The sequence below is a fragment of the Ambystoma mexicanum genome, chromosome 5p (genome assembly GCF_040938575.1).
Source record: "Ambystoma mexicanum isolate Mex_15411 chromosome 5p, UKY_AmexF1_1, whole genome shotgun sequence".
NCBI lineage: Eukaryota > Metazoa > Chordata > Amphibia > Caudata > Ambystomatidae > Ambystoma > Ambystoma mexicanum.
This window is the reverse complement of record NC_090930.1, coordinates 18,299,993-18,323,988: the sequence shown is the minus strand read 5'-3', so window position 1 is coordinate 18,323,988 and position 23,996 is coordinate 18,299,993. Positions and strand designations below refer to the sequence as shown.

Genomic DNA, 23,996 nt, shown 5'->3' with positions numbered 1-23,996 from the left:
CATATTCAGATGGCAGTTTGCCCATCATACCTAGGACATGAAGGTACAAGAGAGGCGTGACAGAGGTGAGTTTCTTTGTCTTGGACGCAAGGGTTATTGGGAAGCCGCAGGAAAGGTCAATGTCCTTCCTTTCCAGTCGAGCTTGGGATTGTGCGTTTCTTACAAAAGAATACTCAAGATAACCTGGAACTGTGGTGCACTAATCTCGAAGGTGATGGATTCCCAACAACACTTGTGACAGAGCAGGGTCAATTCTTGTGTGCTGGACGTCACTGCCCCGGACATTAAATATGTCCCATCCACTGCAATGCCATTATCCAGAGCGTGCTTCTGGTGTACCAGTACATGCAACTGGTTTGCCAGATATATGTCCATGTAGTTTCATACCGCCCCACAATCGATGAAAGCTTCAAAACCGTGCATCTTCTGGTTTTGATTCTGGAGAACTATGGAGCTTGAAATAAGTGAGAGGCCGGTATGCACTTCTGACTCAACAAACCGACAGACCTACATGTTAATCAGTGATGCTCTTTCTGGTCCTCCGGTAAGCACTCACATGGCCTTTCAAGGGGGTTTAGCTGAGCAATCTTGTAGGAAATGGCCTGTCTTGCCACAATACCAGCAGGACAATAGCTGCCGACTGCGCTCTTGTTCCTCCTCCACGAGAGGACACTGAACACCCCTTATTAGCTGCATGGGTTCCGATGGGGGTTCACCACAGGGCATGTTGGGTTCCTTCTGATGGACATAACACAGGACGGGATTCACCGTGTGTGTTCAGATTTACTTTCCAAAACGCTAGTGGTCCACCTGACCTACTAGGTCTATGAACCTCAGGTGGAGTCACGACTTGGGCCAGTATGTCCTTTAACTGCCCCCTCATGCCTCTGTGAAATAAGGTGGTCCTTTTCTCTTCTAGACAATTGGTCCCAGTTACCAGGCCAATACATCCTGTGATGCCTGCGACACAGCAGCTCATTTTTCAGTGTGAGCGCTTGCATTTTTGCGGGTGAATAGCTTTTCCTGTTCCCGTTGAAACCCCCTAAAATCATAGACGATTATCCACCAGGGGTACTGACCAGTTGGCTGCATGTCCACCCATGTACAAAAAGGACAAAGGTGAGTCATTTGGAAATGCCTCAGGTCTACAGAGGAAGTGTAGCTTGCATTGGTTCATGACTATTGCATATTTGTGCAGGTTTCCTAAAAAAACGTTCTGGTGTTGCCAAGGGATACTGGAATCGGAGTGGGCACGTGGATCGAGGGCCATGGTGTGGTTCCACGTTGGCCCAGAGGTATCCCCTGAAGGGGCAGGGACGCTTCAGAGTAAAGGGCCTCATTAAACTGTGCAGTTAAGTCTTCCTGCCTTTCCCGGTTCATCAGCAACTCCGGCTCCAAGGAGTTTTTCTCGGACCAAGCAGCATGCACATCAGCCCTCAAGTCCCCAAATAACCTAATCAACGTGTCCTCAGAGGACTCCATGGCGCCCGGGCCAAATGATTGTGGGCTTTGCTTTCTGTAATGCTCACCTGTTCTTCGGCTCTTGCAGGGGTGGAAGTCCCAACCACTCCCACAGATTCCAAAAAGGGAAGAGCACAAAAAGGGACCTCACAGGAGGTGTAGGGCTGAGCCGCTGCAAGGAACCCCCTATGGTCTGGTGAGTCAGCTCCCTGAGGGTATGGATAGTGAGAACATTCACGCAAGGCAAACATATGTGACCTGTCTATCGCTCATCTCCCCCTCCTTACTCCCTAGCCCCTGCCATTCATATGAGATGAACAGATGAGTGGACAGAGTGAATAGAACAAATGGAACAGTTGGACTGGGCAAAACGGATGGAACCGAAAGACGCCCTACTGATAACCAAACGGATGCAACAGACGAAATGGATGATCCGACAAAGTGGAATGAACTGAACTGACATGGTAAACAAAACAGATAGGATAGCACAGATGGAGTGCCCGACCTCAAGCGCATAACTGATAACCGCCATATTACACCACCACGCTTACTTTCTCCTATACACCAACACTCAACTAGAACACAGCGATACTATGACACATTGGGTATAGCTGTTCTCATACTAACACCCGCCACATACTCCACATCATCCTGACTAAACATCAGCTGAGTACACCGCTAGTTTAAGCGTCTCCTTAGGCCTAACAGCCACATATCAGTCTGGGCGTCACCCCCCCCCCCAGGATGCCAGAATGAACACGTAAGCCTAACCGCCCAACCACTACACCTACCGCTAAGAAGCAGCACACGCAACTGCCACATCAGCTGCACACACGCACCTTATGACCCTTTCTACTGCTTTCCGAGGGCGGTCAACCTACCAGCACTTTGAGATCATACCAATGAGACATAAGGCGCTATATAAATGCCAAGTAACATAACGTAAGTGTACCTGATATGGGGGTGGAGGAGTCATGGAAGCTGGTTTGGATCAGTTACCTCACTGGGTCCAACAGTGCTGCTGGCATTGGCCCCTGCGGGCCAGAATAGCTTGTGGTGCATTTTGAAGGTCTCTTTTCCTGGACTGGCCTATATATCGTTTTCATGATGTCTGTGTGTATCCGATGTCCACCATGTGCCTCTGGTTCTCTGCAGGCCTGAGGAGCACGGTAAGCGAGGGGACTCAGCAGGGGTGGCGAGACGACCCAGAGTAGCGGAGATGCCGTGGAGCGAAAACAGGCATCCAGTGAGGGACGCAAGTTTCCGTTACCTTCCACTCTACTCCAACTCTTTCCCAGTTTTTCTTGCATGTTTTCGGTAGAGTCCAGGAGAGACGAAGTCAGAATGCGAGCGGTTGTGCTTCGGAGCAGGGGTAGGTAAGTGATGGCAAGATCTGAGAAGGTAGGCTGGAATTGGTGGATTGGTGCAGTGCAGAGTTGCTAGTCCTAACATGATGCAAGGGTGTTCCCGGCGGGTGAGGGGGGGGGGGGGGGAAGTGAGGGGGGACGGAGGGGGGGGGGGGGTGGGGCCTGTGCCCATCTCTGGGTGCTGCTGAGGGGCATGGCAGGGCCCACCCCTACATTCAGCAGCCCAGCTCCCGACTCTCACACATACATCACTTTCACACGTGCATTCACAAATCAAACCAGTCCTTGCACGAAAGCATACACAAAATAAAGAAGCACTTACCGGTTAGCACTATCACCATGCCACCACGGAGGACCAAATGGCTCTCCCCATCTCTCTACCAAACGCGAAAACGCTGACTGACAGCTGTCAGTCAACACGTCCACAGTGGGTAGAGAGGAGTCATTCAGTCCTCAGATGGCCCTTCCTGCCTCAACGTGGACATGGTGACAACAGTCAGTGTGTCAAAGATAGGTATAGGAAGGGAGAACCATTCCATCCTTCACGGTGACGCTGCACGTACTGTGGGTGTGAGCAGGTAAGAGGTTATTTTATTTTTATGGAATGTGTATGTATGACAATGCACCGCCAGAATGGTCCTTCCCATCCACAACATGAAGCTGACCCGAGAGCACTCCTCTCCCGAGAGAGAGAGAGAGAGAGAGAGAGAGAGAGAGAGAGAGAGAGAGAGAGAGAGAGAGAGAGAGAGAGAGAGAGAGAGAGAGAGAGAGAGAGAGAGAGAGAGAGAGAGAGAGAGAGAGAGAGAGAGAGAGAGAGAGAGAGAGAGAGAGAGAGAGAGAGAGAGAGAGAGAGAGAGAGAGAGAGAGAGAGAGAGAGAGAGAGAGAGAGAGAGAGAGAGAGAGAGAGAGAGAGAGAGAGAGAGAGAGAGAGAGAGAGAGAGAGAGAGAGAGAGAGAGAGAGAGAGAGAGAGAGAGAGAGAGAGAGAGACAGATGGCCCGCTTGCCACAACGTGGACACACTGACAGGACAGAGCTGTCAGTCAGCTAGTGTATGCCATTAGATCACAGATCAGTAGGCACGGCTGAAGAAGCATACACAGGATTTGAAATAGTATTCCCCATTGGCAAGATGCATTAAACAATCATAGTTATAAGTTAAAATGGGGGAAGGCCATTTGAAATTAACAAACTGCATTGGTCACTGCATTCAAGCAATGTCAATAGCCAGGACAAACTGTAAACAAAACAAAAAATTAAAAAAATAAAAATTAAAAACAAATTCGCACGACCAAAACGTGCCAAAACCAAAAAGCAGATGCCGGGACAATCATAAAACGCTCAAAGAATAGGTAGCATAGATCAACACAACCCTCTTGTGGCCAGTAAGGAAAGTTCATAAAAGTTGTCATTCACCCATATGAATGCATTTAGAGAACTGCAGTATGTTCTTTCCATATTCCTTGGCATGAGTTTTTTTTTTAAATCAATTTTTTTGCATTTTTCCACAAACATGGTTGGAAACGGCTGAACGTTACACAATGCGGATTCCCTGTGTCCCCCCCACCTGCTCCAGGGCCACCCCCCAGTCCTCGTTTTGTCCCCATTGGTTCATAAAGTCCCCATGATGACACCCCCGCCCCTTCACTCTGCGTGGTCCTTCCACTTCCCCCATATTTTTGTGTATTTGCTCTGCATTCCCCTAATCCGGTAGGTTATCTTTTCCATGCTGCAGCCGTTCTCCATTCCCACTTCCCAAATCGCCACTGTTGGCATGTCTCTGGAACCCCATCTGACCGGCAAATCCTGTGTGACCACCATTGCAGCAATGGTCATCAGCTTGCTTTCCCACCTACTCCCTTCATACTCCCCGTTGGTGTGTAGAAGCAGTATTTTGGGATCCTTGTGAATCGTTCTGCCTAGGACTGCAAATTTATAAAAGGACCGTCTCCCACAGGGCCGAGACCAGCCTACAATTCCATAGCATATGATCGAACAGTCCTTCTGAAACTTCACACTTGAGACATAGGCGTCTGAACTCTGGCCATCTTGTGTAGCCAATCTCTGAAGTAGTACACCCTATGCAAGATGACTTTCCCTAGCCGCCACCAAGGCCTCCACCCATTCGGCACTCTCAACGGTGCCTAGGTTGCTTCCCATTTTTCTTTCAACTGTGTTAACAGGGGTGCTGAAAAGGTGTTGATGGCCCGATACAATACCAATAGCCCCTTTTTTGTATCGGCTACGTAAGCAGGTTCACCGTCCAGGAAGTCAAGATTCCTCCGGAACCGGGGCCAAACTGCATGCATTAGGCGTGCGTGTATGTATGTCTCCCTCCGACTCAGGCCATATTCCTCAGGCTCTGGAAGGGGATCATTGCGTTTTGGTCACTCAAGTCCCCTACTCTTACTATTAACTTTTATATACTGGTTACAATCTGTGGATGCTTTCACTGTACTCCACTTTGTGTTAATGACCGTAGCTGAAGTTGAATGGTACTTTTGTTGTCGGCAGCTGCTGCCAAATCATAGTCCTACTTCAATGTTGGTGGCCTGTGCTGGTTGCTTCTGAAAATATGGAGAGGTTAAATCTACATGGAATCTGGACAGTCCCTCTAGGGGAGAAAATGTTGCTTAAGCCATCTTTCTTCAGTATTGTATGTTGACCGAGAGGTCAGACTCACCAAATAAGATCTGGATGCCCAAGCTCTGGTCAGGATTCACATTGGCAGTATGGCCAATAGGGTGGTTCTGGAAGTAAAAAAACAAATAAAAAAAACAAAAAGGGCTCAAAAGAAAAGAACGTGGCCATAGGACGGACTTTATTACTTAATATCCATTGCTTCTTGTTCAGGGAGCAAGTGAAATACACAGACCCCTCCCTCCCCAACCCCCCCCCTCCCCTCCCCCTCCCCGGGGTAAAAAACTGCACCATGACAGCCAAAATAAAATGTAGACAAATGCTACCAACCACCTGGCACATTTACAGGCCTTGCCCATGGACATAATAGGGTACAGTACAGTATCCCTGCCTTGAGACCCATATGAGCTACTTACGACAGAACATGGACATTGGAAAAGATGCCTGTCAGCAACAGGTCTGAGGGGACTAACAAGGTTTGTAAGAAGGATTTCTGACCCAACGTGGAAATTGGAGAACAGGCAAATAGTGATCTGTGCACGATCAACCAAACTCGGTCAAGTAGGCAAAGTCAGCCAAGTGTCCTTCACCACATGTCCTTTTCTTCTCAGGGTACATTTTTTGCTTTAATGGAGGCACTCCATACTAGTGTTCAGTGCAATTCTAAACAGGTCCACATTTGCAGCGCAAGGTAACTGAAGAAGCAAAAGGTAGTGGGAAGATTCAAAGACACCTTATGAAGAGACATCAAATGAGTCTGGACCACAAGAACAGATCAATACATGCTTTAATAGTTATTGGAAACCAGGGATGTAACGTGATGCTTACCCGGGTGTGAAGGAAAAGACTGAACCCCACCTCTGTGGATAAAAAGATGACAGTTGAAAGACTTATCTGGGGAGAAATCTTTATTTGAAGTTCCCACCTCATTGACTCGGCACCGGACAGAGAAGAAGGGAGAGTAGTCAAACAACTGATGCTGTTGAAATTGAGCTCTGGTGAAAACTTGGTAACGTGTAACAAAGGACCCTTTTTTGAGTGGCCAGACGAGCAGCCACTGCCTCAAAAGCCTTCTTATTGAAGTGTTAATGCTAGGCTGTGACTCCTCTAATGAAGTCAACATGAAAACAAAATGTGCACAATTGTTTCGTGAATGTCAGGCCAAAAAGAAAACCATTTGCTTTAGACTAGATTCTGAAGGCAAACGGTTTTAGAGAAAAAGAAAAAAAAAAAAAAAAAAAAAAAAGAAGAAATCGGTGTACAGAGACAGGGGTTCTAATAATGACCACTTTTGGACCATTGAGCCATTTGATACAGAAAACCGTGAAGACAAATTGGCACTTCGTCAAACAACCAGGTACTTTGAGTAAAACACCATGTTTCGCCTTTAAGAAAAACAAAAACCTGAGGGATTCCCTAGTCCATACATTCATTGGCACACCGGAAAGAAGCGAAAACACTCTCTGGGATCTACCACCCACCAAGGGACATTTCAAATGTGGGAACTGTGTAGCATGCCCGCTCACCCTGCAGAAGAAATCGTTTGAACATAAGACAATCAAATGGACAATGAAAGAACACACAAACTGTAACACCAAAGGTGTGGTATACATCATACAGTGCCCCTGTGGATTACGACCATTCGCCCAATAAAGATGCGCATCTCTGAGCACCGATCTTGCATAAGGAACATGATAACAGACAAACCCCTGGTGGAACACTTCAAGAAAGCGAAGCAAAGATACAGACCTTAGATGGTTTATACTTGTTACCATGACAACCGTTAACGTACACCTTTGGTCACTCCATAATCCCGTATAAGTACCTTACATTCACCCGTTTCATTGCCCACACGGTATGGACCCTCTTTTCCACACCTTTTTAGATGATTGGGTTACCCCCAGGTTAAACGTGGTATCCCGGGCGCCATTAAACCATTAAAACATGGCCGCCGGTATATAATGATCGGCTGCTTAGCGACGGCGTCCATTACGCCGCGTCTTTCGCTTTCCTTCTGTCTTGGAGTGACTCAGCAGTCCTTGCAGATCCCTGCAGAACACAGCCTGCACGGAGCATCGCTCGCGCTTTGCCGCTAGGTACTCTTACGGGGCCGTGATTTTGTCCTCCTAGATAATGGTTCTTGTATTTACAACATGGCACTGATTGAGTGACCTCTTGCAGGACTGTGCATCACATGAAATCCACGCGGATCCCAGTCCTACACGTGAGGTAAGATTTTATTTCACTAATGCAACATGCTGCACAACCACTAAGTGCTGCACGTGTTGACTTTTCACGCATGATCATGTCTGAGGAGACTAATACCTCCGTTTTCTTGCTCTAGGAGCCCCGACTTGACTTTTTCCAGCGACAGCCCCACACACGAATATCGGGTGGAATTTCTTCCACTCAGGTAAACTGTCTTCCCTCCATGATATTATATACATGGTAGAGCCAACCATTAAGTTGACTTTGAAATCTTTTCACTTGAACTCTCTCCTAAACAATATTCCCTTTCCCTGTCTACAGCACCCCCACAAAGACCACGTCCTGATGAATGCCGTGGTAGACACGAGGCCCATCTAGCCCCCTGAGACGGCAGAAACACCTTGGTGTAGACTCACCTTTTACCTACAGTGTAACATCACTGTTTGTATCAAGAACACTATGTTGTGACGATTACTGAATTGTCCTCTGTTCTGTTACACAAGCATTCACCGGCATCACTGGTGTCTGCTTCCATGGTCTATATGTGTGTTATAAAAAGCAATGTTTGGTGAAAAGAAATGTTGACGCATCAATCAATTCCATTCACGATGTGCGATATAATACAGTCCAAACAATCTTTTGAGTAAGATACCATTACTTGAGTGTCTGTGTTTATTTATTTTAGACCGCAGAGTACACAGGAGAGTGTGAAGGTGTTCCTTCTTTTTACCTGTTCAATTGTATCTGTGTTTAGAAGTAGCCTCCCTGGGCAGAATAGGTCCCCCTACAGGAGCCCGAATTTAGAAATCTCATCAGAAGATCAGTAAATTAGAACTAGGCAAAGCATCAGTTAATGCTCAGGGCAACAGAAACGTATGGACATAGGCTAACTTAAAAAGGGCTAATGAATACATCGCACGCATAGCTACATGTCCCGGAGGACGAGCCAAGTATTGCAAAGGAGATTTGGCTGAATTCCTTTTTAGTAATAAAGCCCGTGCTTCATATGGCAGGCACATGGACAATACAAGGAAAGGAGAAACCCATCTTTTTTTTATGACAAAATCCACATAGAAAAGGCACCGATTTACAGGAAAGTGAGGGCTATTAAGACTAATGTTTTTGGCCTTTCGGGAAAATAAAATGTAGATTGGTAATGTGTGTACCAAACTTAGAATTGGCTACGTAGCCATAAAGCCAACCTTGGTTCAGCCAACTGGAAAACATACGGATAGAATGTATATGTAAAGGGTCTATACTGTGAGAAAAGTAACGGGAAACATAACCACATACACGAGTGGACCAGCCCCGATTATTGAACTTGGGGACATATTGGCAGGGATAAAACCATCCAGGGTCCCCGGGCCCAATGGTTTGACCAACGTTGCATTGAAGACCGACCCCCCCAGTTCTGGCATCAAATATTGCACGACATGTACACCAAAATATGCACCTTTAGCATTCTTCCCCTCAGCCGTTATAGCTCAATACGGGTACCAATCAACAAATGTGAGTCCCGTACAGAGCCCAATAAATATGTTACTAGCTATGCCACACCGAAGTAATAAAATCTTTGTAACAATACTATTAAAATTGCTGAATAAGTGGTCTATTGGCAATCAGCTGCTTACACCCCCACCAGCTAGGATTTGGGAAGGGTTATTCCACAATACATGCTTTGTGGACAATACGCCTGCTATTAGCTGATGTGTTAAATGGGTCGGATGCAAACCTTTACTTCTGTTTTGTCGACTATATGACAGCATTCGACTGTTAATCAGAAAATTCTGTGGTCCAAACTGGAAAAATGGGGCACTGACAAATTTCTATTATATTTCATACAGTTCGACTTTTGCAAGAGGGGCATTACCTCCCCCATGAGCACAAATATGTGTTTGAAGCATGGGTGCATTCTGGCACCCTGCTAGTCAACCTCGATTTGGCTGCCATGGAGATTACTTGCAAAACACGACACAAACCTTCCCGCCTCGGATTGGCGGGGTCGAGATGCCGTGGATCATATATGCCGAGGACACGGTTTTACTTGACCGCACATCCTTAGGCTTGCAAGAGCCATTGACAGGTTGGCCCAATTTGCGTAAGATAATCAACTATACTAAGACCAAGGTCATGCATATACAGGGAAAAGGTTATTCTTCTACTAGTTTTAATTGGCATATTATTGGTACTAGACTAGAGCTGGTCAAAACCTGTTTATTTTGTCTTACCTTTCTTTAGTGCCCCCACATCCACAAATAGTATGCATATATCAAAGATAAAGCACTGCGTCGATGGCTGGTATTAAGGGGTTTCATAAAAAGTGGCCGGAAACTCAATAGGAGGGACTTATCGAAGTATACAACAAAGCAATAGTTCCCTGTATTCTATATAGTATGGAAACAATTCCAGAAAAGCATGTGGGCTGGCTTGATCGATTGGAAAGGGAAAAAAACTTGTCACTTTTGGGGCTCCCGTCATCAGTTCCAGTGGCTGTGAGAATGGAACTTACATCTTAATGTACTAAGAGAAAATTGACCTGCAATAAATGATTCCTAAAAATGAAGAGCCAGCAATACTAAGGTCATATTAGACACATACTCTATGTGTAAAGCACACGGCCAATACCAGAGGGATAATACAGCGGTGTCAGTACAAGAATATCGGATTACCCGATATAAAACAAGCGATAGTCATAAGCATCGTGATATTTGAGAAAATGCGACGCAACGATTAGATTGTAAAGCAAAGTATTCCCTACCTAAAGCCTTGCAGTTACCCGATTAAGGCCGTACTGGTGCTTTACGAGTTTGTGCCTAGATATCTTGCCCGTTATGGAGTATATTGATGCTTGGCAGAACATCCCATGTGAAAAAAAAAGTCTATAGAATCTAGACGACCTACATTGACTGCATGTGAGAAGTTTTCCGAGGGATACACGCGTTTTTGCACACAGGCAGGCAGTATAGTTTTGGTCCACGATTGTAGCTGCTCACTCTCTTGTGATTACTGCGGCAGCAATGCATATTTGGGAGACCATTCAATGCACTTTATAAACTAAGAGGAACTGAACCTTACATTCAGCTGAAACGTACCATGCGTTTTAATGAGCAGGAGAGATACACAAGAGCATAACTGTCAAATACGGATATAGTGACGGGAGCTTGCATGGACATTATTTTAAATGTATTTAAATGATCTAAGTGAATAGGCATTTTAAGAAAATGTCGACTATTAAATGGCAGCAAATGTATTGATTGTGAGGATTCTTAGATGTTAGCGTTTCCTTTTTTTAGAATTGTATATAGTGTCCGATGAATTTTCTTTTCTTCCATGATGATTTTAAATGTAGCAAACATTCTGTTTTTTTAGAAGCACATGTAATCTTGTATTTTATGCAAAACGCTAACATTAGCCAAAAACATTAAATAAAAGCTTTTTTTTTAAGCTTCCTTTTAGTAAATGCTCCCTGCTCCTACATACACCCTCTAAATTCGGATCCCTCCAGAGCCGCAATCCATGTTGCCTTGATCAACATGCGCCCAAACAGCACCCCTCTCCCTTTAACCTGCCTTTGCTCAAATTCATGCTCGTTTCATCCTTCCTCTTCTTTTCCTGCCCACAAAGCCCCATCACTTCTCCAGACAGTAGGTTTTACCACCCCCCCCGCCCCTGTGGGGGCCCAATATGCCATTTGCAAGCAAGTAGCCACTCTGGTGCCGATGTGGAGCAGTACAAAAGCTTTATAACATACTGTGCCAAGACACAGCCCACAGAGAAGGATCCTTTACAATGAATGAGAAGCTCAATGCACACTGGAACAAACCATTAGATACCCAGTGGATGTGCCACCTAGATACCAGTAGCTTTTGAGAGCACTATAAGTATGTCATACATTTGGACGCCACCAGAAGACGTGTCCCTTCCCCTACAGGAATCCACCAGGAAGGCTTTGCATTGTGTGGGTCAGGGAAATGCTTTTTGGGAATATGGCAGATGCCGCATGTAGCTTGCTTGCCTTCTTGATGCCATTTCAAAGTGGGCATTTGCAGCATGAAACATTGCAAATGTTTACACTGTTACCTCAGCACTGTGCACCTCCACCCCTCCAAGTGAATGAGTTTACCTTTCGTGAGACCCTCCTCTTCCCAGACAGACGAGCAGATGCCGGAACGCACGTCCATGGATTCTGGTGTGAGGTCTGCCACAGCAAAGAAGCTCTCAATCAGCTGCACTGCTCTGTCAAGGGACTTTACTTGGTGGTGCCTTAACGATTCCCTGGCCTCAGTGGGTAGGATCTGAATGAACTGTTCCACCACGATAAGTTCCACAATCTCCTCGGGAGAGCGGACCTCTGGTTTCAGCCATCTCCTGGCCCAGTCTTGCAGATGGTTGGCTACTGCATGCAGTCTTTTCGCTGACTTTAAAGTGATATGGCGGAACTTCTTCCGATAGCTTTCCTCACTCACTCCCAGATGTTCGAGGATGGCGTCTTTCAGTCGATCGTAATCCTCAGCAATATTGCGCGGCAAAGCTTGATAAATAGCCTGGGCCTCCCTGGAAAGAAAGGGCGCCAAACACATGGGCCACAGTTCCTTAGGCCACAAAGCACCTTCTGCGGCACATTCAAATTCCATCAAGAACGCTTCCGGGTCATCCCCAGATTCCATCTTGACCAGATTGATCCCTTGCGCAGGAGCATGGGATCGCTCCAAAAGTTTCTTGGACTCTTGCTGGCGGTTCTGCATCTGAACGTGCCCCAATGTCTTCTCCATGGTGCTTTGTAAGATTTGTTCCTACCTAGCCTAGGGGATGATCCCTTACCAGCAACTTAAAAGTAGGAGATTGAAAACGTTTCTCTAATCCAGTGTAATATGTATGCACAATCACACGATCGGCATATTCTCCACCTGCATCCACAGACCGAGTTACTGGATGGTCTACAGGGGCCAAGGTCCGGCTCCACGGAGCACCTAAAACAAAATAGAAAAAAGGAAAATTTTACATAGCGCAGTAATAAAGTGGGACATGTTACACAAAGCAATAATAAAGAGCAAAATCATCTCAGGAGATCTTTCTTCGGGCCTTCTCAGAAAAAGGTGGCGGCCTCGTTAGCGGGAATTACTGTATAAAGTGTGCGTCAAAGGTGGAGAACTTCAGTATGGCTGCTACGAGATCCAGACCACTTTCCAACCACCCCCAGAGAGAGGAATATACTGGTTTGTAGCTGTCAATTATGGGTGTTGCTGGTAACTACCATCCAGGCTGCAAATCACCCCCGTTCTGCAAACCACCAGTAGTCCACCTTTCACTGGCCCAGCTTTTCTGTTACAGAACCTCATTTACAGATGCATCCATGGAGTGAATGAAATGCTAGTGGCCGAGCATCTTGATTTGGTCCCAAGGTCTTCTCCATGGTGCTTTCTAGGATTTGCCCCTTAGTCACACTCGTTTTTACCTCAGCTGCCTAGCGATCTTTGCGTTAAGAACATGCTGTAGTTGGGTTTTGCATACACCCTTCCAGTTATCACTTGTTATGCCACCAACATCCAACAACTGGGTGTTGAAAGGGGTAAAGCCACAGAGGTTATGATGTAGTGCTGCTCGGTGGGTGTATGGTAGCTTATTTTCCAACGTATGGGCACCAACTTTATAAAGAAATGTAGATGTGAAAGCTCCTATTCAGAATTCATGGCAACTAGGACTTTGAACTTTCATTTTCAATGTGTTTTACTTGTGTTCTTTGGATATGGTGTTTTAAAACTCCATAGGCATCTTTTTCTGTGTGCAACACAGCACCCCCCGTGCAGTGGCACAGGGGTGTCTTTCAGACAAGGTTTAAATCCCTTCTCTGGGACAGACAACTGTCTCCCAGAGCATAATCTTCTCTTGAAAATGCACTATGGTTGGTTGTGCTTCTGGTAAAAACGTTAGAAACCAATTATTCTTTTTGAAAAAAAAGAGTGTATCTTTGCTCATGTTTTCATAACAAAATTAGCTTTCTGATTACACTGATACTCACATTTGTATCTTCCTCAGGGGCATTAACTTTCATGCAATTCTTAGTTTCAGATTTGCTTTTTCCATTCCTTATTTTCCAATGTTTTTCTTTTTTGCAAAGTTATCAATTTATTCCATAATTGTATTGACTTTCATACAACTCAAAGTTTTAAATTTTCAACTTTCATTCCTTATGTTTAGATATATTTCTCTCAACACGTGTTTCCCCACGGTAAATAACCGTGGTTCTTCAGGAGAGATACTGGAGTAACTTTTCTTCTTTATTATAAATCTAAATAGAAATCTCTATAATTTCTCATTGTTTTCCTCTCTTTTCTTGCCAATGTTCAATATAATTGTGTCTTTCAATTTCAGGTACCTGGGTACTATTGCCTCTCGAGTGTGCCTGTCTCCCAGAGTATGTAAAGTTAAATTGGCTTTACTAGTCTTTTTAAATTTACAGACCCAGCACACACTATCTTCCTATAGAGTGCTGGAGGGGTTGCCTAACTTACCCTGAGTCAAAACACTCATGTAACAGTCAAATGTTACCCTTTCCCCACTTGAAATGGCTGGTGGCAGTGGGTTTAAACAAACTACCATGATTTTTCCCCAACCGCCAACACCGGTAGCTAAAGAAATAAACAAAAAAAATAAAATAAAAATCAAATAAAATAGAATTTAAAAAAAAAAAAAATCTCGGAGATCAGAGGGTGGCCAGGTAACCAGCGCAGGTTCAACGGTGGGAAGAGGAGAAAAAAATCACAAGCAAAGAAAGGTTTTGAGGTGCTTCCGGAACTGGAGATGGTTCGCCTCAAGTTTCAGTGAGGCTGATCCAGAGGGTGGCGCCAGCCGAGGAGAGAGCTCTACCACCAACTCATTGCTCAGAGAAGCGACTGACCCAGAGTGAGTTCGTTTGTTTGTTTATTTATTTATAATGCGCTCCAGACCCATGGGTTACCGGGCGCAGCAGCAAGTATATGCGAGGCTTACAATGTTACAAATCTACATGAATAAGATTACAATATTACAAGAATGTACAGTTACCGGTTGCAGTATAGTTGGAGGCGGATGAGCGACGAGCTCGAGAAGGAAGATATTTAGTAAGAGAGTTGAAGGTATGGAGGCCCCGGAAGGCCTTGTGGACAATGCAGAGGCTTTTGAATTGAATCCTTGCAACCACGGGGAGCCAGGGCAGGGATTTCAGTCCCGAGAGATAGGATCCCTGGGCTTGAGGCCAAGGACAAGTCTCGCAGTTCTGTTCTAAATAAGTTGCAGAGGGCGGAGAGTAGAGGCAGGCAGATTTAGAAAGGAGCTTTTGCAGTAGTCCAGCCTAGGCAGAACCAGAGCTCTGGAGACAATGAGCTTCTTGGGGAAGGAGAGGAAAGGAAAAATACCTCCGAGGAGGTGCAGCTGGTAGTGTGACTTGAGACGTCAGATGTGAGGAGAGGAGAGTGTGGAGTCGAAGATGACTGAGGTTTTTAGCCTCACAGGTGTGCGCAGGAAGAGGGTCAAGAGAGGCCGACCAGAGGGACAGGAAATAAGGGAGCGGGTGTGCCGATGAGGAGAATCTCAGTCTTAGTGGCATTAAGGCAGAGATCATTGGCAGCACACCACTCCTGAACGGCGGACAGGCAGTCAGAGATGAGCGAGGGAGAAGAGGTTGCTGAGAGTAGACTGAAAATGAGCTGAGTGTCATCCGCATAGCACTGGAAGTTAAGTCAGAGCGTGGCAATGCGTTGGGCAAGAAGTGCCAGGTATTGGTTAAGCAGACAGGGAGAGAGGTTAGACAACACCGCAGGTAGAGATAGAGGAGAGGAAGGACCCAAGTTGAACCTGGGAGGGTCGGTCAGAGAGGAAAGAAGTCAGCCACGCCTGACCAGTGATGCCCAGGTTATCACAGAGACGATTGAGCAGGATAGCGTGATTGACCGTATCAAAGGCAGAAGAGAGATCAAGTAAGATGAGAGAGCAGTTTCCGTGCTTCTGGCTGCTCTGAAGCCAGACGGATGGTCATGGAGACAACCAATAGATTCAGTGTGAATATTAAGCTGGGAGATGGCCAGCTTTTCCAGGCGTTTGCCCAGGAAAGGAGTGCTGGAGATGGGCAGTAATTAGACAGGCAAGATGGGTCAGCAGAGGGTTTCTTAAGAAGAGGGTACAGAAGGGAGTGCATCAGGGGAGAAGGGAAGCCTCCAGTGGCGAAGGAGTGGTTGCAGAAGTCGGCCAGGGCAGGAGCCAGGGGGTCAATGTGGTCCTTGATGGTTTTGGAGGAGCAGGGGTGAACCTGTTTTGACGAGACTTAGTGCAGACTTGTCTGGAAAACTCATCAGGAGAGAACAGGGGAAAGGCAGAGAAGGAGGGAGGAGAGGAGGATGAAGAAGGGCCAGAGGAAGATGCAGAAGTAGAGGGAGGAAGGGGACAGGATGTCTGAGTTTGAGAAGCCAGAGCTGTGCAGAGGGCCTGGAAAGGGACAGGGGAGGTAGAGACTGCGGCAGGATTGGCCAGTTCCTTGCAGATTTTAAAGAGTTCAGCCGAGTTGTTGGATGCTGCAGACGCGGGCTTGGATGTGGGCTCTCTTCTTGGTGAGGACAGAGCCGGTATTGCCTTTGGAGCAAGTGGCAGGCCAGTTTGTCAGAGTATGTACTAGAAGCATGCCATTTCCTCTCAGCCACCCTGCACTTGCGTTTAAGGGTGACGAGGTCTGAGTCGTACCGAGAGTTGCACTTGGCTTTGGGCTTCAGGCGGATCCTCATGACAGGGGCAAGAAAGCAAGAGTATCAGATATAGATAGAGGGTGAGATGGGAGGAAAAGAGAAGTGATCACTCCAGGAGAGGGGAGTGACAAGAGGGATAAAAAGGGGAATGTCTGAGGAGATCAGAACATCCAGCGCGTGCCCTGCAGAGCGAGTCGTGCCAGAGGGGAGAATTGGGAGTGAGAGCGCGCAAAGGTCGCGGAAGAGTCCAGAGGAAGGACAGGGAGCATCCAGGTGGATGTTGTGGTCTCCAAGAAGGAGTTGAGTGGTCAAGACCAGGAGTGAAGAGGAGAGGTCGGCCCACTCGGAGAGGAAGGAGGACATCTGACCAGGTGGCCGATAGAAAGCCACAGTAAGGGAATGGCCAGGAGAGAGAGAGCGCCTGCAGACAAGGCCTTCGAAAGAGGAGTAGGCATGCGTAGGAACGACAGAGGCAGGAATCCACTTGGGGAAGATCAGGGCTGCACCCCCTCCGGAACAGTTGGACCTGGGCACAGAAGATCTTGTACCCGTCAGGGAGGAGAGTGTCAAAGCCTGTGACAGAGGTGGCCATGAACCAGGTCTCAGTGAGACCAAGGACATAGAGGTCAGGTTCCCCCAGAAGGCGGCAAATGTCAGGGAAGTGTTTTGACAGCTGAGCAAGAGTTTATTTTAGAGTGGCAATATGGAGAAGGTTGCCGTCCTTGAAAGACTTCTGGAGAGGAGGTACAAATAAGAGGGAAACCCTGCGGAGGTGTAGAAGAAGCCCGAGTGGAGGTAGCCAAGGAGGAGGGAGCAGGTGAGGGAGCCGTGGAGTGGGGAGAGGGGACAGCAGGAGAAGAAAGGAAAGTGAAGAGACGAGGGAAGCGTCTAGCGAAGAGGAGAAGGTTGGCCTGAAGGCCATGGACCAAGATGGTGCCATTCACAAACAATGATGATCTTAGAGGAGTGGAAGGAGGGTAGGAGGGCCTCCCACCGGGTGCCACCATTAATGGGAGAGGAAGAGAAAGGAGAGAGCACAGAGACCATATGAAGAGTCCATAGGTCTGGTGAGGGAACAAAAAAAGAGGATGTCAGTGAAAGTTGGAGGCGGCACTGGTATAGGTGTCAACAATAGGGAGGCCTGGGTTGGAGACCAGGATGTCCTTTTTAAACTTCTTCCTACCAGATTTAGTGAGGAGAGCAGGATATAGAGAAGCCATTGGAAAAGATGGGAGAGACAGAGCACCATAGACTAGGTAGGAGGAGAGAGGAGGGAGTGAGAAGAGGTCAACACTAGGAAAGGACACGGGGCAAGCAAACGAGACAGCCAGAGCAGAAGAGAAAGTGGACAATGGGCAAGATAAGTGCCACTAAGATTTAAGTACTTACACAATGCAATTTTCAAACAGGAGAAGAAAAAAAAACCTAAGTTTGAGAGTTAACTATAAGGACAGGATTGCAGGGTGGAGGAGGGTCTCAGCCCAACATGGGGCCACTACTACCTTCCTACTAGCTGCGGCTGGCCGCTGGCTTCCCCTGCAGACACTCGCTGGAGCCGCCAAGTGGGAGCCTCCCTTAGCCGCAGGGGCTGCCCTGGGAAGGGCTGTTAAGACCAGTGGCCACACCAATCAGTGGGAGGAGGGAGGCAGAGGATGAGTGAAAACGAACGGGAAAAAACACGGGGCACCTGGCCCAACAGGCACACAAAGAATCCCTTTCCTTTTGAAAAATAGGTTGCCAATCATAATTGTACCGAATTGCAGATTGGTACCTTTACACAAGCGCATGAACGTGCTGAGCTCGAATGTTTTCCACTCAAATCCTGGGTGTCTTCTCGTGCTGTCTAACTGTGCCACCAATGTCGCTTTCTGACCCCATTTGCTTACAACTCATTTTTTAAAATGCTTTCCACTGTGCGCCCACATGATTGGGGGAGAAAGGGATGTTGCCTCCTGTACCCTCATCTGCCCACTTTCTCACGCCTTCCAACCAACACAACAGTTTCCCTCATGTCGCCTGGCCAGTGTTTCCCTCCCGGCTTACTTGAAAAATGCATGTGGTTGCCCAGGCGCCCACTTCCCCTCATATCCCCCAATCACTCAACCATCTACTCACTCAGTGAACACATTTAGGCACCAACCCTCCCTGCGAATCCACCGCGACCTGCATTAAAGCAACATGGACTAGACGGCTGCTGCAGCCTCTGGTCGAAGTCTTTATTGCGTGCCACGATTTTCTTTGCAAATGTGCTACCAGGCATGAGTTTGGAGGGGGTCGTGAAAATGCCCTACCACTCGTATCTTACTCAAAATGCATGCCCGCCAATTAAACCACACCATGAGAGTTCACAGGACATTGCACCGGTTAATAATACACATATCGTGCTTGTTTTAGGAACAATGAAAGCTCACCAATTCAGATAACTTCAGATCATCTGACTCCAACCCACCAGCTGTCCTTATCCTTCGATTTTTCCGCTGCCTTTGACACGGTCAACCATTCCTTACTCATACATAGGCTCCACAATACACTTTGTAACGGGTACTGGACTAGCCGACTTCCTTACTGACCACTCTTCCCCAAGTCATCCTGGGCACATTCTCCTCTACTACCCCCCCTCTCCACATGTGCTGTCGCCCAGGGTTCTATCCTCTCCCCCTGGCTTTTTAAACATCTACCTTGCACGTCTCATCTGGTACGCAGATGACACCGCTCTTTTTCAATCTCCCCTACATGCTCTAGGAGGTACAGATACAAGGGATACTAAGTAACCCTTTCCAGTACTCCATGGAAGTGTACTGGATCTGTGGTAATTTGACTAAGTAACGTTAATGGCAACTTTACCCTTTGCTGGAGGACTGTAGCCAGCCCCAGAAATGGAGTCTTGGGAAGTCTAAAAGACAACCCTGTGTCACTGCACTGAAGGTGCTGTGTAACACACAAAAGAAGGGGGCTATTGAAGTGGTGTACTCCAGAGCCCACAATCACAAAAACAGGTAAAAGACACATGGTTAAGAGTGGGGGGGGGGGGGAGCTAATCTCACATTCTTACCAAATGAAAGAAATAAACTCCAGAAGTCCAGCAAAGCTGCTGGGGGACACTAGGTGAGAGCAATTGGCCATAAATGAGAATTCTCCCCAACAGTGACTTAACCTTTTCTGAAACCTTCAGGGCAAAATATGCTTTCTGGTGAGAAAAAAAAAAAAGAAAAAAAAAATTTTTTTTTTAAAAACCCATCTTTGCACAGATCTTCGCCCCCCCCCCCCCCCCCGGACCAACTTCCAGCTCGGTGGCTGGGAAAGCACCTCTCTGGAATGTATTTTATCAGCACCAGGGTCAGCTTGTAAATTCAACTCAGAGTTTCCTGTGCAAATGCATGTCTGTTTACAATGAACGGGGGAGCCACTTTCGAAAGCAGAGTGTCTCAAAGAATGCTAAAGGCAAGCATTGCAATTGAAGAATATTGAGCAAGCTCTGCAGGCCCTGTATTCTGCTAGTTAGTGTCGTTATTGCAAGACTGGCCATCTAGGTGCTATAATGCCATTATACTGCAGGTTTGCAAGCACTAAAAATACATGCCTCTATTAGCAATTATCCCATCTGCCTTGGCAAGTTGTGCACTTATGCACAGTGTAGTTAGCTCAGCAGGTTATGCACCTGCGTACATCTTAATTATATAACAAACCCCCAAACTTTTTGCGTTTTAACCTGTCCGACTTTTGAGGGGAGGTAAAGCCTTCACCTTCACTCCCCTGAACTTTTGCTCATGGGGAAACAGATCAGTACTGGATTTCATTTTTAACCTTTTTGTTAACTTTTTAACAGTGCACACAGCATCTTACAATGCAGTGCAATGACGATACAAAAGTATCACCCTAAACTGTTACACTTGAAATGTGTTACTTTTATATGTGCCTAGAGACAAGCTGGTGGAAGCAATTATAATTTTAACTATGTGTGTTAACTCTAGTTAGCACATTTGCATTTACCACGTATGGCTACTAACCGCGGCTTAGTGCTCTAAAACGACCACAACAAAAGATTTGCTTGTTCTTTTGCATTTGTTTTGCACGGGAAAGCGTGTGTGTGTGCGCCTGTGTGTCCTTCCTCTCTCAGGAAGAGGCTGGTCCCACTTCACATCTGTGATGCCAGGAATTCTGGCATCAGTGAAACCAATAGTTGTCCCTGATAGGACCACTACTGACCGTTTGAATGGTGCAGATCCTTGCCACTGGTGGGCTTGGACCTGCTTCCAGGCTAGATTTTGGATAAGAAGAGGACTATTGCAGCCATTTCTTGAGTTCAGCGATGGAGCCAAGAATCCCTGTAGATAAACAGCCAACTGAAGATCTGACTCCCAAAGAGGGCCTGGTTTCCCTTCCTACATCTGGCCTGGTGAAGCCCATGTGTACTACTTGATCTGTGAAGGCCCTGTGCGGTGCTTCCACCCCAGAACTGGTTGCACCAACCAGCCGCAACATGTGCAAGCGTCCAGCTGTCCTGAGCCTTAAGTGTCCATAGACCACACAGTGGACAGGCCAGCTCTCCAGTGGGCTACCTCCCTAAAACAGTCAGCGTTGCGCGTTTGCACCTGGAACTTTGGTGGTTGCCAGCTTGTGGTACAAGTAACATTCCTGCTAAATTTCAGTGTCCTCAATGGATACTTTTCTGGAAAGACATACAACCACAACTGTAAGGACACGTACTGTGTGCGGTAGCCGTTTGTGAAACTTGCCTTCCCCTGTCCTGCAATGTGTCCTGAAGGGGACTGAATTAGTGAATCTTGCATTGCTCTATTGCCAAGGGTTGCACTCTGCTCCTGGACCCGACCGGAAGAATCCTGGCACCTGCAGCTTCTGGGCACCTCTCACTGGAACCAATGGCAGGAAATCCAACCTGCAGCAACCCCGACCCCCCAATTGCCCATCCAGTCATGTTGGAAAATCGTGGTCAAGGCAGTAATGCAAAGCAGTGTTGCCTCCACTCCAGGTGAGGCTAGGGTTGATTTACCTTGCCCGGACCGCCATACCCCATTTTTCACCTTTGGCGCCACGAGCAGATTCGAAATCTGCTTTACTGCTCATAAATTGAGGAAGGCTGCGCTGTAAGTGCTCCGTGCAGCACCGTGCACAGGTTGCTGGGATAAGCGTGAATTTTTGTATTGGCCGCCATTAGCCTCCTCGAGGCTAAAACCAACTCCGCCGGATCATACAGCCCATTACAGTAAGAGCCTGGCCTGATTGGCTTCCTGCCCGCTCTTCTGCCAATCCCGTCACCGGCAGCGAAAAGCCGGCCCACCCACTAAGGTATTCCTGTCTGGAGCAAGCCTGAGCCAGGAACGCTGCCCTAAATTATTCACTTCTCCACCGTGTCCCGACCACGTCGTCATCATCATCATACCTAGGTAAGAGCCTCTGTACCTACATCTCTAATGTAACGCACACTTCACCACTGATCGCCGTCGCAGCCCCGCTGTAGAGAGCTCTTCTGGGGATACACTCCCCTGCAGTCCATACTTGCCTACCCACACCTCTGCAGTGTAACCCGCTCATTAAAACTATCGGAGGACTACTGTGGTCTCATTGTGCTCCAACCAAATTAATACGTACTAACTGCTCCTGAACCAGCCCTGCAACGTATATTCTACATGGTTTATCCTGCTACTTGCCTACATCCTATGCCGTACGCTACACTATTTTGTACAATGCATTACTGCAACTATAGACCGTGATGCTATTTTGCTTGATTATCCACTGCCTATCTTTAAGATACGGTGCCTTAACACCTACATTCAGTGCAAAGATTTCATGTCAATACGTGTTGCCCAGTACGAACAAACTGTGCTGCTTGGCTTTCTAACTCAATACAGCTTCCACACTGAGCCTGTTTTGTTGCATTTAATTAGCATATTGCTGTGCCTGTCATCTCCCTCATTAATAAGTTCCTCGTGGCATCTAACCCTATGCATATTGTACCCGCCTTATGATTACGCCCCGACACCCTATTCCCACGTCAGCTCTCAGGTGTGTCTCATGTGTTCTCAGCATCCAACCCATACCTATGCCCGACGTCGTCCATTGCCCCTGGTTGCAGCATTAAGCACAGTGTTGCCTAACCATCGGCACTCAGATTTTACCTGCTTTACAAGCGCCCTGTAGTTACCCGTTCTGTTGAGCCATTATGTACCAAGCCTACTGCAGTGTCTGATATTTGAATTTAGTATTATGCCCATTGTCGCGCCTTGTCAAGCTATTTGACACACGGACTGCCTCCCATCCTATCCGTACTGCCCTGTACTAATTGTCATATATGCTTAGTTTGTTTGCTTAGATTCCTGAGAGACACATGGTGCTGCAGCACTGTTCGCCCAAAACACACCACACTCCCATCCTCCCATCCTCTTTTCTTCCTGCCTGCATTGTGCTGCCTACTCACACACAATTTCATGCTCATTAGCATTTCATACTCTTACTATGTACTGGTGCCTAGCCACCCTCCTTCACCTACACTAGGCGTTGGACACTCCAGTCCTATCCACGTACTGCCCATTATACGCCCACATCTACTCCCGGTGTAGCCTTCACCCACACCTTGTGGATTAACACCATGGTTTGTGATAACCTTTACTTGAACGACCCTGCACTCTGGATACGCAACTTTCCTACCAGACCAACACAGAATCAACCTTGCCCTATTACTAGTAGGAACCTTAGACTGAACTCTAGATCCTCCCCATTAAAACGGTGCGCACCCTCCAAGCGATATAATAGCTCATCGTCACCCCTCACTAATATCGCAAGTGACTATATGCTGACTATACCACGTACTTACCACCCGAGCATTACATCCAGAAACCTTAGACTAGGCAATCCATTGAGGACTAAAACCCTCCAGCCTCTCCACCACAAGAGAATTAAGTATGTGCATCAGCATAACAACCTAGCCAACCAGGCTAATGCATCAGAAACTACCTTGATCGCTAACACTCTGCCCGTCACTCCTTTACCAACACAGAAAACTCATGCAAAAAAAGACACCTTTATCAAAGCAGCCTTAGTGAATGCTAGGTCCCTCCCTGCCCACTCCTTGGACATTGCTGATTTTATAACTTCTGAAAAGCTTGCCCTCCTCGTCGTTACGGAAACTTGGCTAAATGCAGCATCTGGCCCCTCCTTGGCTCTCGCCATACCCAATGACTATGCTATTATAAGATGTGATAGAAACACTAAATAGGTGAAGGGAGGGGGGTCTCGCCTTCATCTTCAAAAACTCTATAGACAGAGTCATGCAGGATTTACAAATCCCCTCTGCTGAATCCCTGTCCATCAAACTACCATTATCGCCCAACCATACAGCAACAGTGCACCTTATCTACCGACCTCCAGGACCTATATCCACATTCACTGAGGACATTATGTCCCTTATATCCACCAATACCAAACTCAACTCACAAAGTATCTTACTTGGGGATTTCAACCTTGGATTTAATGACCCCTTAAATAGTAATGCCATTGACCTTGCCAACACCCAATCAGACCGTGGTCACGCCCACATCATTCACGAGACTACTCACAAAGGACGAACATTGGACTGGCTTACTAACCTTAA

The 23,996-nt window shown here is 47.0% G+C and overlaps 1 protein-coding gene across 1 annotated transcript in view; it reads right to left on the bottom strand.

The window, feature by feature from the left end:
- Positions 1-23,996, bottom strand: part of LOC138480672 (zinc finger and SCAN domain-containing protein 31-like) — a 121,072-nt gene that overhangs the window by 92,030 nt on the left and 5,046 nt on the right. Inside the window, exon 2 of the mRNA XM_069612345.1 lies at positions 11,797-12,643. Coding sequence (XP_069468446.1) covers positions 11,797-12,445 — 649 coding nt within the window. The 5' untranslated portion in view covers positions 12,446-12,643. The remainder of the gene's footprint in view (positions 1-11,796; positions 12,644-23,996) is intronic.